This window comes from Poeciliopsis prolifica, unplaced genomic scaffold (genome assembly GCF_027474105.1).
Source record: "Poeciliopsis prolifica strain line A6 unplaced genomic scaffold, Auburn_PproV2 SCAFFOLD001, whole genome shotgun sequence".
Classification (NCBI taxonomy): domain Eukaryota; kingdom Metazoa; phylum Chordata; class Actinopteri; order Cyprinodontiformes; family Poeciliidae; genus Poeciliopsis; species Poeciliopsis prolifica.
Genome location: NW_026562376.1, coordinates 5,552,651 through 5,565,233, shown reverse-complemented (window position 1 = coordinate 5,565,233; position 12,583 = coordinate 5,552,651). Strand labels below are relative to the sequence as shown.

The 12,583-nt window shown below is 38.8% G+C and overlaps 1 protein-coding gene across 5 annotated transcripts; it reads right to left on the bottom strand.

The window, feature by feature from the left end:
• Positions 1-689: 689 nt before the first annotated feature.
• pkmb (pyruvate kinase M1/2b) lies at positions 690-10,932 on the bottom strand. 5 transcript variants are annotated; one of them, XM_055036400.1, is made up of 12 exons: positions 10,858-10,932; positions 10,049-10,195; positions 8,855-9,039; positions 8,690-8,781; positions 6,099-6,230; positions 5,831-6,017; positions 4,267-4,537; positions 4,028-4,178; positions 3,587-3,739; positions 2,824-2,990; positions 1,138-1,319; positions 690-1,033 (listed from the first exon to the last, which is right to left on the bottom strand). In XM_055036400.1, the coding sequence occupies exons 3-12, from the start codon at positions 9,003-9,005 to the stop codon at positions 927-929; spliced, it is 1,593 nt and encodes a 530-aa protein (XP_054892375.1). In that variant the 5' UTR covers positions 9,006-9,039; positions 10,049-10,195; positions 10,858-10,932; the 3' UTR covers positions 690-926. The 5 variants fall into 5 exon arrangements, with proteins under 5 accessions (XP_054892375.1, XP_054892359.1, XP_054892367.1 ...); XM_055036384.1 differs by having other exon boundaries at positions 10,854-10,926; XM_055036392.1 differs by having other exon boundaries at positions 10,049-10,177; positions 10,854-10,906.
• Between the last annotated feature and the right edge of the window lie 1,651 nt (positions 10,933-12,583).

Genomic DNA, 12,583 nt, shown 5'->3' with positions numbered 1-12,583 from the left:
TTATTAGTTTCATTATTTAAACTTCTGTTTGTTATTTTTCTTAAACACCAATTAAATGCCTGCCTCATAAATTTAAAGGGCAGTCCATTGTTTGGGAACAAAATAGCAAATATTTCTGACTGAATTCGCTTTCTCTTAAATCTCGTTTTGGTGTTTCAGTTTTTATAAAAAGAAAATCATTCAGTTGCTGTGTTTCCTTGACTTTCATATTCTACTAAGGTTGACAAACTCAATTTTGCAATGGCAATGTTTCCTTTAACTCAGAAATGCAGTTAAAACTCAATCGATCGTCTTCCTGTTGTCTTTGTCGTCTTCGTCAGCGGTAACGTCCGTCTGATGATCACATGACTCCTGATGCGTTTCATTTGCAGTTTTGTGAAATACAACCAACTACAAACACTTTTTATCAAAAAAACTTACATTTTTTCTAAATTGTGGTGTTTCCATCTAATATGTCTAATTAGTGTAATTAAATGGTCGATGGAAAAGCAGCCAGTGGACAGTTTTTATTTTTCATCCAATGTTTTTATCAGATTTTATAAACTTTCACAGTTTTGTAGTTTTGGGCTTTTGGTTCCCATGCAAACATTTTTCAGTTTATTGGTCAAATGAAATGTTTGCGTTCAGTTTGGTCTAATTTCACCCAAACTTTACGTGAGTGGCGGTAAAATACGAGTGAAACAAAAACATCTTATTCAACAGTTCCTTTTTATTTATTATGCCAATTAATTTTAAATATTTTATCAACTTAAAGTTCCACATATAACATGGGAGAGAACAAAACAGGATTTAGACAATAAACTGGACTTATTGAAGGAAGGAATCATGTCGTTACTGAGAATCTGCGTCTGGTGTGGACTCTGAGGTGGAAACCGGTCGAGGATGCAGGAAAGGAAGGTCAAAGGTGAGGGAAAGGTTGATCCAGCTCACGGCACCAGCACCACCCTCATGGTGTTGGTGTAGCCAGAGCCGGGGCGCCAGCCGGTCACAACGATGGCCACGTCACCTGACTTGAAGAATTTACGGTATTTACCTGCAAAAAAAACAAAAAACAAAAAAAAGGTGTAAATTACTTTCAGCAGAAGAAAATTGTTTCGCTGAACTTTGAAACAAACGATCACAACATTTCCTGCTCACCAACTTCCAGGGCGAAGTTCACGCGCAGGTCGACGTCCTCGGCCCAGACGTCGTTGGCGGGCTTGGTGTAGAGCACCGGGTAGACGCCGCGGTACAGGTGGGCCTGGCGGGCCGTCATCCCACAGCGGGTCACGGCGATGATGGGGGCGCGAGGCCGGTACCTGGACAGCAGGTAGGCTGACCTGCAGGGAGCAGGCAGCGGCTCGTTACCTCAGCAGGAGCCAGAAACGGAGGGAGAAACTAGCACCCTGAACACACCAGTGGTTCTGATGGTGGCAGCATCATGCTGTGGGTTTGCTGTTCTTTGTCAATCCAGCCTGCATTTCTATTTCTGTGGCCCTCTATTCAGGCCACAGACAATTACATATTTGATCAGTTTTTGTGTGTAAAGAGCCGCATTACTCTAAATATTACATTTTTAGAAATACTCATTGAATTCATGCAATACATTCTGCCTCAACCAGGCCTTTGATATCGATGATTTTGATGTTTATCTCTCCGTTAAACTTCATTCTGGGAAATTGTTTCACCTTCCAGCAAGACAAACCCAAACATGCATCCAGAGCCACAATAGATCTTCAGACTAAAACCCAGTTGAACATTTGTGGCCAGATATTTTCAATTGCTCAAGTTTGAACTGAACTTTGCTGTTAGAGACAGCAAAGTCTCTAACAGCAGACTGTTAGAGACTTTCTATTAGAGACGCACCGATCCACTTCTTTCACTCCCGATATCTGAGGTTTCCTAACAGCCAAACCGATACAGAAAAACAACTGAACTGATTTAAAACACAGATTTAAATGTGCTGAGTTACAAATTTATTTGGTAACTTTGCACCACTTCAGCACATTTAAATTCACCAACAGCTTCACAAGTTTGGCCAAACATCTGAAAAACAAACTAATTGTGCAATTAGGAGCCAAGCAGCCAATGTAAAATAAATAATTCAGAAACCTGAGTAAAACAAAAGATTGATGACTTTAGTCAAGTAAAAATAAACTTGCATATTTTATTCGAAATCTTCTTTTGAATGGTTCAGAAAGTGCAATTAGGAATTTTAGAGATAATATAAAATTAATAATGAAGCATAGAGTTAAACTAACAGATCGCTATTGTTGGTACCAGATTTTTTTAAAATATCGGTGCCGGTACAGATGTTGCTATCGGTCACTGTATCTTTATATTGTTATTTTTAGATGTTTTACATCTCCACCTTCTTCTGCTTGTTTTAAATGGTCTCTCTGCTTTTTTCTGCTGCAGAGTGAAAAATTATTGAGCTGGAAAACATCCACGCAGCAACACAAAGTTCCTCCCCCACATTGAAGCAGCCACGAGAGTCATTGTTAAAACAGGATGCTAAAGTATTTAAGCCGCAATAATCATCCGGTTGGTCCAGCTGACGCGTCTTCTGTATCACATGCTGAGAGGAATGAACAGGGAGTTAAAATTAACCTGTAAAATGTCAGGGTTCACGTCTCAGAAGGTCACCAGCAGAAAGCAGATTATGAAAGTTGGCACATTTCAAAGGAGCTGAAGGCCGGCGTTAGAAGGAAGCGGAGGCGTCGGGATGGAGAAGTATCATGACGCAGCAGTCCGAGCGGCGGCGGCGCCTGCAACGCCTGCAGCGGCGGCGGACCAAAGCCGTGACTCAGAGCTGCTGAGGGAAGCGGCGCAGCGCGGCCGTACCTGCCCGTCTTGGTGAGCACAATGATGGCGCTGGCGCAGCACTTGAAGGAAGCCTCCACGGCGCCAATGGCGACGGACTCCGTGGGGTCACGGGTCAGGTGAGAGGTGCGTCGCAGCTCCTCGAACGTCTGCCTGTGGAACATGGCTGCCTCGGCTTCACGGGCGATCTGAACGCAGGAAGCAGACATTTTATAAAAGCAGAGTAAACTGGGCTGCTGGGTTCATCTGGTCTGCATTCAGAGGACAAAAAACAAACGTTTCTAGCAGAAGAAGTCCTAAATGTGTTGAGCTCATGTTCATTCAGGCTGCATGAAAACCATGAATGTCCTCAACTGCCCAACAGTGGAAAAATCTACGCTGAAAAAAATAATGGAACTACAACTTTAGCTGATTTATTACATGCTACATTTATTTACGTTTGTGTAACATGACAACTTAATATATTTGTTTGAGTTAATTGTAACAAATTAACTGTTTTTTTATTTGATTTGTTTATAGGGTCTCAAAACCAAGAAAACAAGCAATCAGAGAAAACGTGCACACAAAACCAAGAACAAAATAATGATAGAAGTTAATGCACTCCACTTTACAAGCCTGCCACATTTATACTGACATTAAATTATGCAAAACTGGACGAACACATCACTTTCCTAATGATTTAGGAAACCTGTAATCTGTTAATCTACGCTGTAATAACCCTGTGAAGTGGCTCTGCTCTGAGTCAGCTGGGCTGTTAGCCTTAGCGTGTGTGAGCGGGTCTCACCAGGTGCTGGGTGCGCACCGCCTCCAGAGGGTAGTCTCCCTTGGCGGTCTCGCCGCTCAGCATGATGCAGTCGCTGCCGTCCAGCACGGCGTTGGCCACATCGGTGGCCTCGGCGCGGGTCGGGCGCGGCTTCTTGGTCATGCTCTCCAGCATCTGAACCGGAACCAAAACCAGCTTTGAGTCATTTCTGACTTCACAAGCTGCCACACTTTAAAAAAGTAACTGTAGAGTTTAGAGTAAATTAATGGCAGCAAAGCAGCCAGACAGATACTATAATCTTTCCATTAACCTTAGTGTGAATTTATTACTGGTTCATTGTGAATTTATTACTGTTTTACTGTGAATTTATTAGTTTTGCAGTATTTTTATTACAGTTGAACAGTAATTGTACTACATGGTTACTGTAATATCAGTACATTGTTGACATGCAGAGAATCAGACCTGTGTGGCGCAGATGATGGGTTTGCCGATCCGGTTGCATCGGCCCGTCATCATCTTCTGGGCGACGAACACCTTCTCTGTTGGGATCTCGATGCCTAGGTCGCCGCGGGCAACCATGATGCCGTCGCTGGCCTCCAGGATCTCATCAAACCTGACAGAAACGACGAGAAACACCTTCAGTGAGTCCAGAACACGGCGCCGTGAAGCAGCTTCGGCGGGACGGACGGAGAGCCGCCCACCGGCACACGCCCTCGTGGTTCTCCAGCTTGCTGATGATTTTGATGTCCTTGCCCTTCTCGCCCAGAACCTTCCTCACGGCTTGGACGTCGGACGCCTTGCGGATGAAAGAGGCGAAGACCATGTCGATGTTCTGCTCCACGCCGAACTGCAGGTCCTGGATGTCCTTCTCGGACAGAGCCGGCAGGTCGACGGCGGCGCCCGGCAGGTTGACGCCCTTCTTGCTGCCCAGCGTGCCGCCGTTCTCAATCTCACACATCAGGTAGTCGTTTCCTTTAGATCACACCCAACACAATGACAGATCCACGAATAAAAACTCAACATGTTTTATAACACCATCAATTCTCAGAGAAAACTTTCCACATTTTGTCACAATGCAAACACAAAGTCCCAGAGGTGGACGGGTCCCTAACAACAAAAAATATTGCTGGACAGGAACAGGAAGACATTTTAAATATACAAAATAAACAAACAAAAACAACAGAAAAAACCCCAAAATGAATAATGAAATCTCTGAAAACAAAATTGTCCTTGAAAAAAAGGTGTAGTTGAGACCAAACACCAGAAACTTGTCATCCAGTTTTTGGTAGAAAAAAAAAACTATACAAATAGAAATTATTGAGCTCACTTTAATTTATTATGTAATCAATAGTGCTATTGTTTATTTGTACATAAATTTGTACATTTACTGTAAATTTTGCAGATTTATTTGTACATTTACCATAAGTAAATGTACAGTAAATGTACATTTACTAAAAGTAAATGTACAAATAAACACACAAAAATGCACTCTGGTAATTTTTGTGTGTTTCTTTTACTTCAGTATTTTCTTTTAAAAAAATACTTAAAGTATTGAGAGTAAAAGAACTTGTTACAATGATCCAGAATATCTGTAAGTGTGACAACTGTATGTTTATTTTCGTTAATACATCAATAGTGTTGCAGCATGTTAATGAACAATGCTGAATGTTTGTATTGTGTTTACTGTGACACAGAGGAATGATTTTACCTCTGGAAGGTTTCATTGAACAAAAAGTAAAACAAACAGCAAAAACACAAAATCTTCCCAAGGATTTTTCAAAGGTTTGGTTTAGTTTCTAGTGAAAATATTTTAGTTCACTTGAAATATGAGAAAACTAACATAAGTAACTTTTCAGGAGGAAGTAGGAGCTTTTTTCAGTAAATAATTCTTTAATATTGATGGAAAAGTTCCATCGGCAGATTATTTCACCTGTAAAATGGAAAAAATGTCTTATGAGTGAAATAATCTGCCAGTACTTTTCCATCAGTTTTAAGGAATTAGTGACTTAAAACAAGCTCCTGTTTCTTGCTGAAAAATTACTGGTTTTGTTGAGATATTTGCATTAAAATCTAGACCAGAAATACTTGGAAAGATTTGTGAATTTATGAATCTCCTGTATATTTTTGAACGTCTATCAAAAGACCTGTAGAAATACTGTGACGTTTGTGTTTGCAAGGTGGCAAAATGTGAAGAAGTTTGGGGTAAAATTACTTTTGCAGAATGTTCTACATGAACAAAGAGCAGCTGTTTGTTTCCGCTCTTACCGACTTCTTTAACTTTGAGTGAAATCAGACCGTCGTCTATGTAGACGTGGCTGCCGACCTCCACCACCTTGATGATGTTTTTGTAGTCCAGCCACAGAGTTTTCTCATCACAGTTGTCCTTGTGCTGATCGTTTGTCGTGACCTTGATGGTTTCGCCTTTTTTGAGCTCCACCTCAGCGGTGCCGCTCTGACAAAAACATAGAGCCGTCACAGTCATTAGTCCTCCATAAACCAAACACTTGCCTGGTGTAATTTGGCAGGAACTCACGCCCTTGATGAGACCGGTTCTGATTTCTGGTCCCTTGGTGTCCAGAGCGATGGCCACCGGCCTGTACTCAACAGATCCGGACCCAAAGCTCTCGGTCGCCTCGCGGATATTCTTGATGGTCTCTGCATGGTACTGAGAAACAAAAAGATGTCACGATAATCCTTCAAATCTCTGTAGCTCCACTTTGCAAAAACATTAAATCTTACAAAGTATTTTTGTCCAGTTTCTGGCGTCTTAGCCAACATGAAACAAAACTAACTTAAAAATAACTTTCCAGCAAGAAATATGAGTTTATTTTAAGCCAATAATTCCTTAATTTTGATGAAAATTTTTGGTCCACTGACAGATTAAGGGTTTCTAGGTGGCGTTACCTAGCAACCAGCCAAGACCAGGACGTCGCCTAGCAACCAGCCAAGACCAGGACGTCGCCTAGCAACCAGCCAAGACCATGACGTCGCCTAGCAACCAGGTACTACTTCCACTAGCAGATTATTTCACATATTATCAGTAAAATAATCTGCCAATGGAACTGGAACCTTTCATCAATTTAAAGAAAATGTTGACTTAAAATATTAACAAGCTAATATTTCTGTTGAAAAGTTTGTTGTATCTTAGTTATGTTAGTCTTGTTTCAAGTCTACTCAGATATTTGCATTAGAAACTGCAAATACTTGGTAAGACGTTGTGTTGTTGCGGTGTGCAATGGGTGGATTTAAATTTAAAGGGGCAGAATTATGTATTTTCCAGCCACCTTGGTGTCATTTTATAACACAGTCAAGTAACTATGTGAAATTCAGTTGTTATAAAAATGCTGTATATCAAATTTGACTTTGTAATTGAAAATTGGGCCTCTGTCTCTTTAAGAAACTCCAGCTCTTTCTGAAATTCCACCTTCAGGAAATCAACACTTCCTCTTTTGACCCTTTAACGTTTTTACTAGCATTGCACTAAATAGTAGCTGCTACCATTAGCCCAGCTGATTCGCAGTTCAACCAGGTGTTTGCTAATTGCTGCTGGCTAGTCTGAAGGAGCCTTCTTGTGGAGTTGGAAGCTCCACCTGTCAGCTCTGGGGAGGATCCGCGTCTTGAAGGCGGGGCTAGGTCCATTTAACAGCTGAATGGTTGCCATGGAGATTAAAGGATTTCTCAAACATGCATTAAAGAATCAAAACAGAATCAAAAAGTTGAACACCAGGGAATAACATTATAACATGATGCACAACTAAAAAACTCTTTAACAAACTCAAAACACTGAGTTTTATTTCTGCAGGCAAAAACTCATCGGGAATCCTGATCCCAAAGCATGAACTGGAGCAACAGGTGGTCACATTGTCAGGCAAACTAAAAACAGAGTTAGCAGAGCAGCAGCATATTTTTAGTGCAGGACCTTCAGCCTAGCTGTGTTTTAAATACACACTTTGAGCTGCTGAACTGCATCACTTCAACTCCTGCTGTACAACTGGAAAAAATGGCAACCAGCAAATTAAAGTATCACAAACAAAAATCTCCTAGAGGAGAGTGAGTGAGCGCAGCCTGCTGCTCCGTCTCTACATGCCCTCGGCTCCCACTGTTGCTGTGAGCCGCTTTCCTATTTATAGCTGCGCTGACAACTGCCACACCAACCACACGGAGGTCACATCTATTTCCCCTCTCCCCTCAAAACGAATCATTTGGTTGTCATTTTCCAAAAGTAGTATAATGCACTAAACTGAACATTGGGGATATATATAATTTTTTTATTCAATCCATCAGGTCTGACCTGCGTCACTGAAACGGCTGCAGTTAACTTTCAAAGCTCCAAGTCATGATTCTGGACGTCCGCTCAGGTGACACTCAGCGGGGTCGTGACTTTTAAAGGTGAAGTGTCAGGGAGTTAAGGTCAGCGGCTGACCGACCGAAGAGTTTTTCTCCTAGGATACAGGGGGAGTGCTGCAACTACGAGCTCTGAGATCATGTAACCGACGGATAGCAGGCGGCAGGACAAATGCCAGACTGATTCAGTGAAACGCATGCATGAAGCTTCAATCTGCTGCTGCACTGTGCTATCAGTGTTCAGCTTTGAAATCTGATAGTGAATCAATATTGACATGTATCTAGGGCTGTCACAATCAGCAATAAATGAATGAATCCCACCACGGATTAAACTAAACTCACCAATTTAACTTTGCATGATTTATTGTTTTTCTTTTTACCAAATTTCAAAATTCTTGAAATTTCAAAATTCTCAAATTTCAAATGACAAAATTCTTCAGTCTGGTGTTTTGGTCTCAACTAACCCAATTTTTCAAAGACAATGTTGTTTGCAGAAACTTTATCATTAATTTTATTTGTTGTTTCTGTTGTTTTTTTTAAATTTATTTTTGGATATTTAAAGTCTTCCGGCTCCAGTGTTAAATGTTTATTCGACTTTAAAGTTTATTGATGTTTGATAATCTGTTCTCGCATTATTATGGCATTATTACTGTTATTTTATTTAAAAATAGTCTCAAAACAACAGTTTTTCCATATATCGTGACAACCTCTAGGACGATTTATTGTCCAGTAATACTGAAGGCGACAGGCCTGTGTACGTCTCGTTGCTTCTTTACTCACTTCGTGTGTGCCATGAGAGAAGTTCATTCTTGCAACATTCATCCCAGCTTTGATCATTTCTTTGGCCATCTCCACGGACCGGGAGGCAGGTCCTGCGTAACAAAGCGGGCTTGTTAACATGCTGTGATGAACAGAGAATTTGCGCGCCGCGGTGATTTGTCTGACCGATTGTGCAGATGATGCCAGTGTTGCGAGACACGGCCGGCTCGGAGTTGATGTCCAGCAGGCACATGTGCTCGATTAAAGTGTCGGCCATGGCGGCGGGGAGCTGCTGGGTCTGCATGATGGTAGGGGCAGCGTCTTTGGACTTGGACATGTTGGTTTGGAGTCTGCAGGGATCGTCCTGGCGACTCAAAGGAAGGAGCGATGTGACAAGTGACCAACATATTTCTGTAATATTTATAAGCTGTTGAAGCAGTTTATTTGAATTTTGTGTTGAATTTAGTCTTAATTGTGTCTTAAGAAATATCTCTATATCTTTTTAGGAATGTTTGAAAAGGATTCTTATAGTAAAGTCTGACATCAGATCCTTAAACATAGCTAATCTGTATGATTTTGATCAATTGTTGACTGTGTTTTCTTTGTAATGTTGTAAGATTCTGTTTTTGTTGAAGCTGCTGAAATGTGCTACACAAATATTAATATAATAAAACCTGATGTCTATTTATTATTTTGGATTTTCATTGCTATAGGTTAGAGCCTGGTGTTCAGATTTGGAACAGGTTCCTGCATGACATTTGCATTTACAACAAGGCATGCAAACAACCAGAAACAATAGAGGAAACATGAAAAAATTGCTTTCTCTTATTATAGATAACTTTTAGCTCTTAATTGAAGTACAAAGTTAACAGAAGCTCAGAAAACAGCTTCTGTAAAAGACAGAAAAACACAGGATGCCCCTGATTTCCTTTATCATAAAGTTTTGATGCTGCTCAGGTGCAATAATGATTGAAAATCCTCTCCTGAGTTAAGCTGTAATGCTAAATGGCTGACATATTCCTGTCATCAGCATTTTCTCTTGGAAATGATCATGTAAATGATCATGTAAATTTAATCTACCATGAAACATATCAAATTAAATGAACTGTCTCTGGTCACATTAAATATCTATTTATTAAAGTAACTGATGTGTGGCTTCAGCAGGCTTGCTAAAGGTCACTACTAAAAATATATGAACCTATAGCCAGAATAATGATTTGTACTATTTATTTAATAAACTAAGATGTTATGTCAGCATTTGTAAAATGAAAACAAGTAAAAAAGGTGCAAATAAAAAAAATTAATACTCCAATAAATGAACATAAAACTGTATGTTACCGTGCTGGTTAGTATGTTTTAAGGCACCCCAATCTCGCTTACCTACTGGGTGAACTTTGCAGGGGACCAATGTGCCACCCTCCCTGCGGGAGCGCCTGCGTTTTATTCCAGCAAGGGACTACTTTCTTGTGCGCATTAAACAGCTTCTGCCACCGGACACCCCGGACGCGACTGTTGGAGACCAGATAGCTGCACAGATCATTTAAGGTGGATGAACTTGACGCATGACGTTTGGTGTGCTGTATTTTGTTATTTTATTAAAGAAATCATGAAAGGTAATCAAATACTGAGTCGGATGGACCGCAGATGCAATTTCTCTCCGCCTGGCCAATCATTATACTCGTGCAGAAACATTTCTGTTCAGCCTGATTGTGTATATTATATCAATCTTACAACCAAGATGTTTATTATATTTTTTTCTTCCATGAAATGGACTAAATTAGCCCTCTGAATTTATCTTGTACACATTTAAAATAAAAACAAACTTTAAAAAGCTCTTCCAGATTCTGTACAGCTAAGAAAATGTAAATATGAAAGATAGAAAAAAAAAGGAAAAACATGTTCACCAAAACAATTGTGTAACATGTGACTAGCTAGACATCCAATAAAACACTTGCTTTTCTTAAATGTCTATTATTAAACCTATTTTTAACTGACATGCAATAGAAGGACAAATTATTTTCTAAACGTTTTTGTAACTGAAATATAACAGAAATAAGCTTTGCTAGCCGCTAAGCTAAAAAAAAAAAACACCCAAAAAATTTAAAAAGAACATGTACACTGCTCTACATTTTATCAACAAAAGAGAAAACAACAACAAATGTCCAAATGTCTTCCAAATACTTACATACCAGGGAGTTTTCCAGGGTGAAAATAAAAGAGCATCGACGAAGTTAATTAGCCAAAATTCTTGTAAGGCTACCGGAAAAAATTACGTCAAAGATTGTTTGATATGAAGAGCGCTCACTCTGTCATGTTTCTGCAAATACAATGAGACATAAGTCGTTTCTAACACAGATGTCACACTCTGATCACATATGAAACCATTTGGAATTCTAAAAATGGATTTAGTCTTACAATTATGAACTTATTATAAAAACTTATTTTCTCTTCAAACTATTTTATAGTATTTGACTGAATAGCATCACAGGAATATAAGATCCCAGAAAATATCCTCATTTGATTGGGTCTTGCTGTTTTGCAAAAATATGTGAAAATCTGTCCTTGTGTTAAGATTTTCTCTTTCTTGTAAAGGACTGAGTCTTAGGGTCATTGTAGGTAGAAAAAAAAAGGAATACATTTCCAATGAAAATCTAATAAATTTTGACATTAATCTTAGAAACTTTCTAGAAAAACCCCCAAAAGATTTTTTGTTCCCCTTTTCTCAATTTAATAAAATATATTACCCACTGACTCAATAATTACCAAAGATTTGTAATTAAAACCATGTTATAAAATACAGTGTTCAGACACAGGAGGAGTACATTTCTGCCCAAAAATTCAAAAATCTTTAGGTTAAAAAAAACATAGTATTTTTTGAGTTCAAAAAGGTGTCAGTTTGCGAGAAAAATCTCAGAATTTTTGGAGTTTCTAAAGTTGGAAGTTTAGACTTTTGAAATGCAGAAAAATTCCAGAAGTCGGAAATTTTCAACTTTGGAAAATGTACCTTTTTTCTTCAAAATTTCTGAGATTAAAGTCAAAATGTATTTCTTTTTTAGCTAACTTTTTAACTATTAAAACTCAGAATTGTCCAAGTAATTCCCTCTCTGAGATTAATCTCAACATTTTAACCTAGTGGAGCTGAGACATATCTGAATCTGTTTTTAGAAAATTTCTGAGATTAATCTAAAAATTTCAGAATTTTTCTAGCAAATTTTCAAATTTTGGATCTCATAAATTTCTGAGTGCAAGTAATTTTGGTCTAGTTTCTAGAGAAAATATCTTAAACTCAAACTAAGTTAAAAGTAACTTTTCAGCAAGAAAAAATCACTTGTTTGAAGTAAATAATTACTTCATACAGAACAAGTAATAATTCTATTGGCAGATAAATTAACTTATGGAAAAAATGTCTTGCTATAAGTGGAACCAGTACTTTTTGATCAATATTAAGAAATTATTTGCTTAAAACAAGCTCAGATTTCTTGCTGAATGATCACTTATAAGTTAGTTTTGTCCTGTTTCAAGTGTACTAAGATGTTTGCATTAGAAACTAGACCAAAAGAAATACTTGGCTAGACTTTGTGTTTTTGTAGTGCAATCGCTTCATCTCTATTTTCAAAAATAAAAGTAGTGGTAAGCAAACTATTTGACTCTTGGTTATGTATGCACATGTTTTTCTTTGTCCTACTTATTTTCTTTTTTGTTTTACTTATTTGAAAAAAATACAGATACAAAGAATCTGTATTCTTTGTACACCGTCCTACTTAAATGCATAACTATTTTCTTCAGTTTAAAATACATCAACAGACAACAATAAACAGTCTGTTCAGTAGTTTTTATGTTCTCTAAAAAGTCTTTTTCGCTTTGTTTTTTTTTTAGATCAGCAGGGTTCCTCTTCTTGCTGCCACGAATGGCGTT

Coding starts and splice junctions, on each gene's coding strand:
- pkmb (XM_055036384.1), bottom strand. CDS start 10,891: ATGCTCTTTTATTTTCACCCTGGAAAACTCCCTGGTAT. Junction 4,538..5,830: donor ACTCAAAGTTAAAGAAGTCG/GTAAGAGCGGAA, acceptor TGTGATCTAAAG/GAAACGACTACCTGATGTGT. Junction 4,179..4,266: donor AACCACGAGGGCGTGTGCCG/GTGGGCGGCTCT, acceptor CGTTTCTGTCAG/GTTTGATGAGATCCTGGAGG.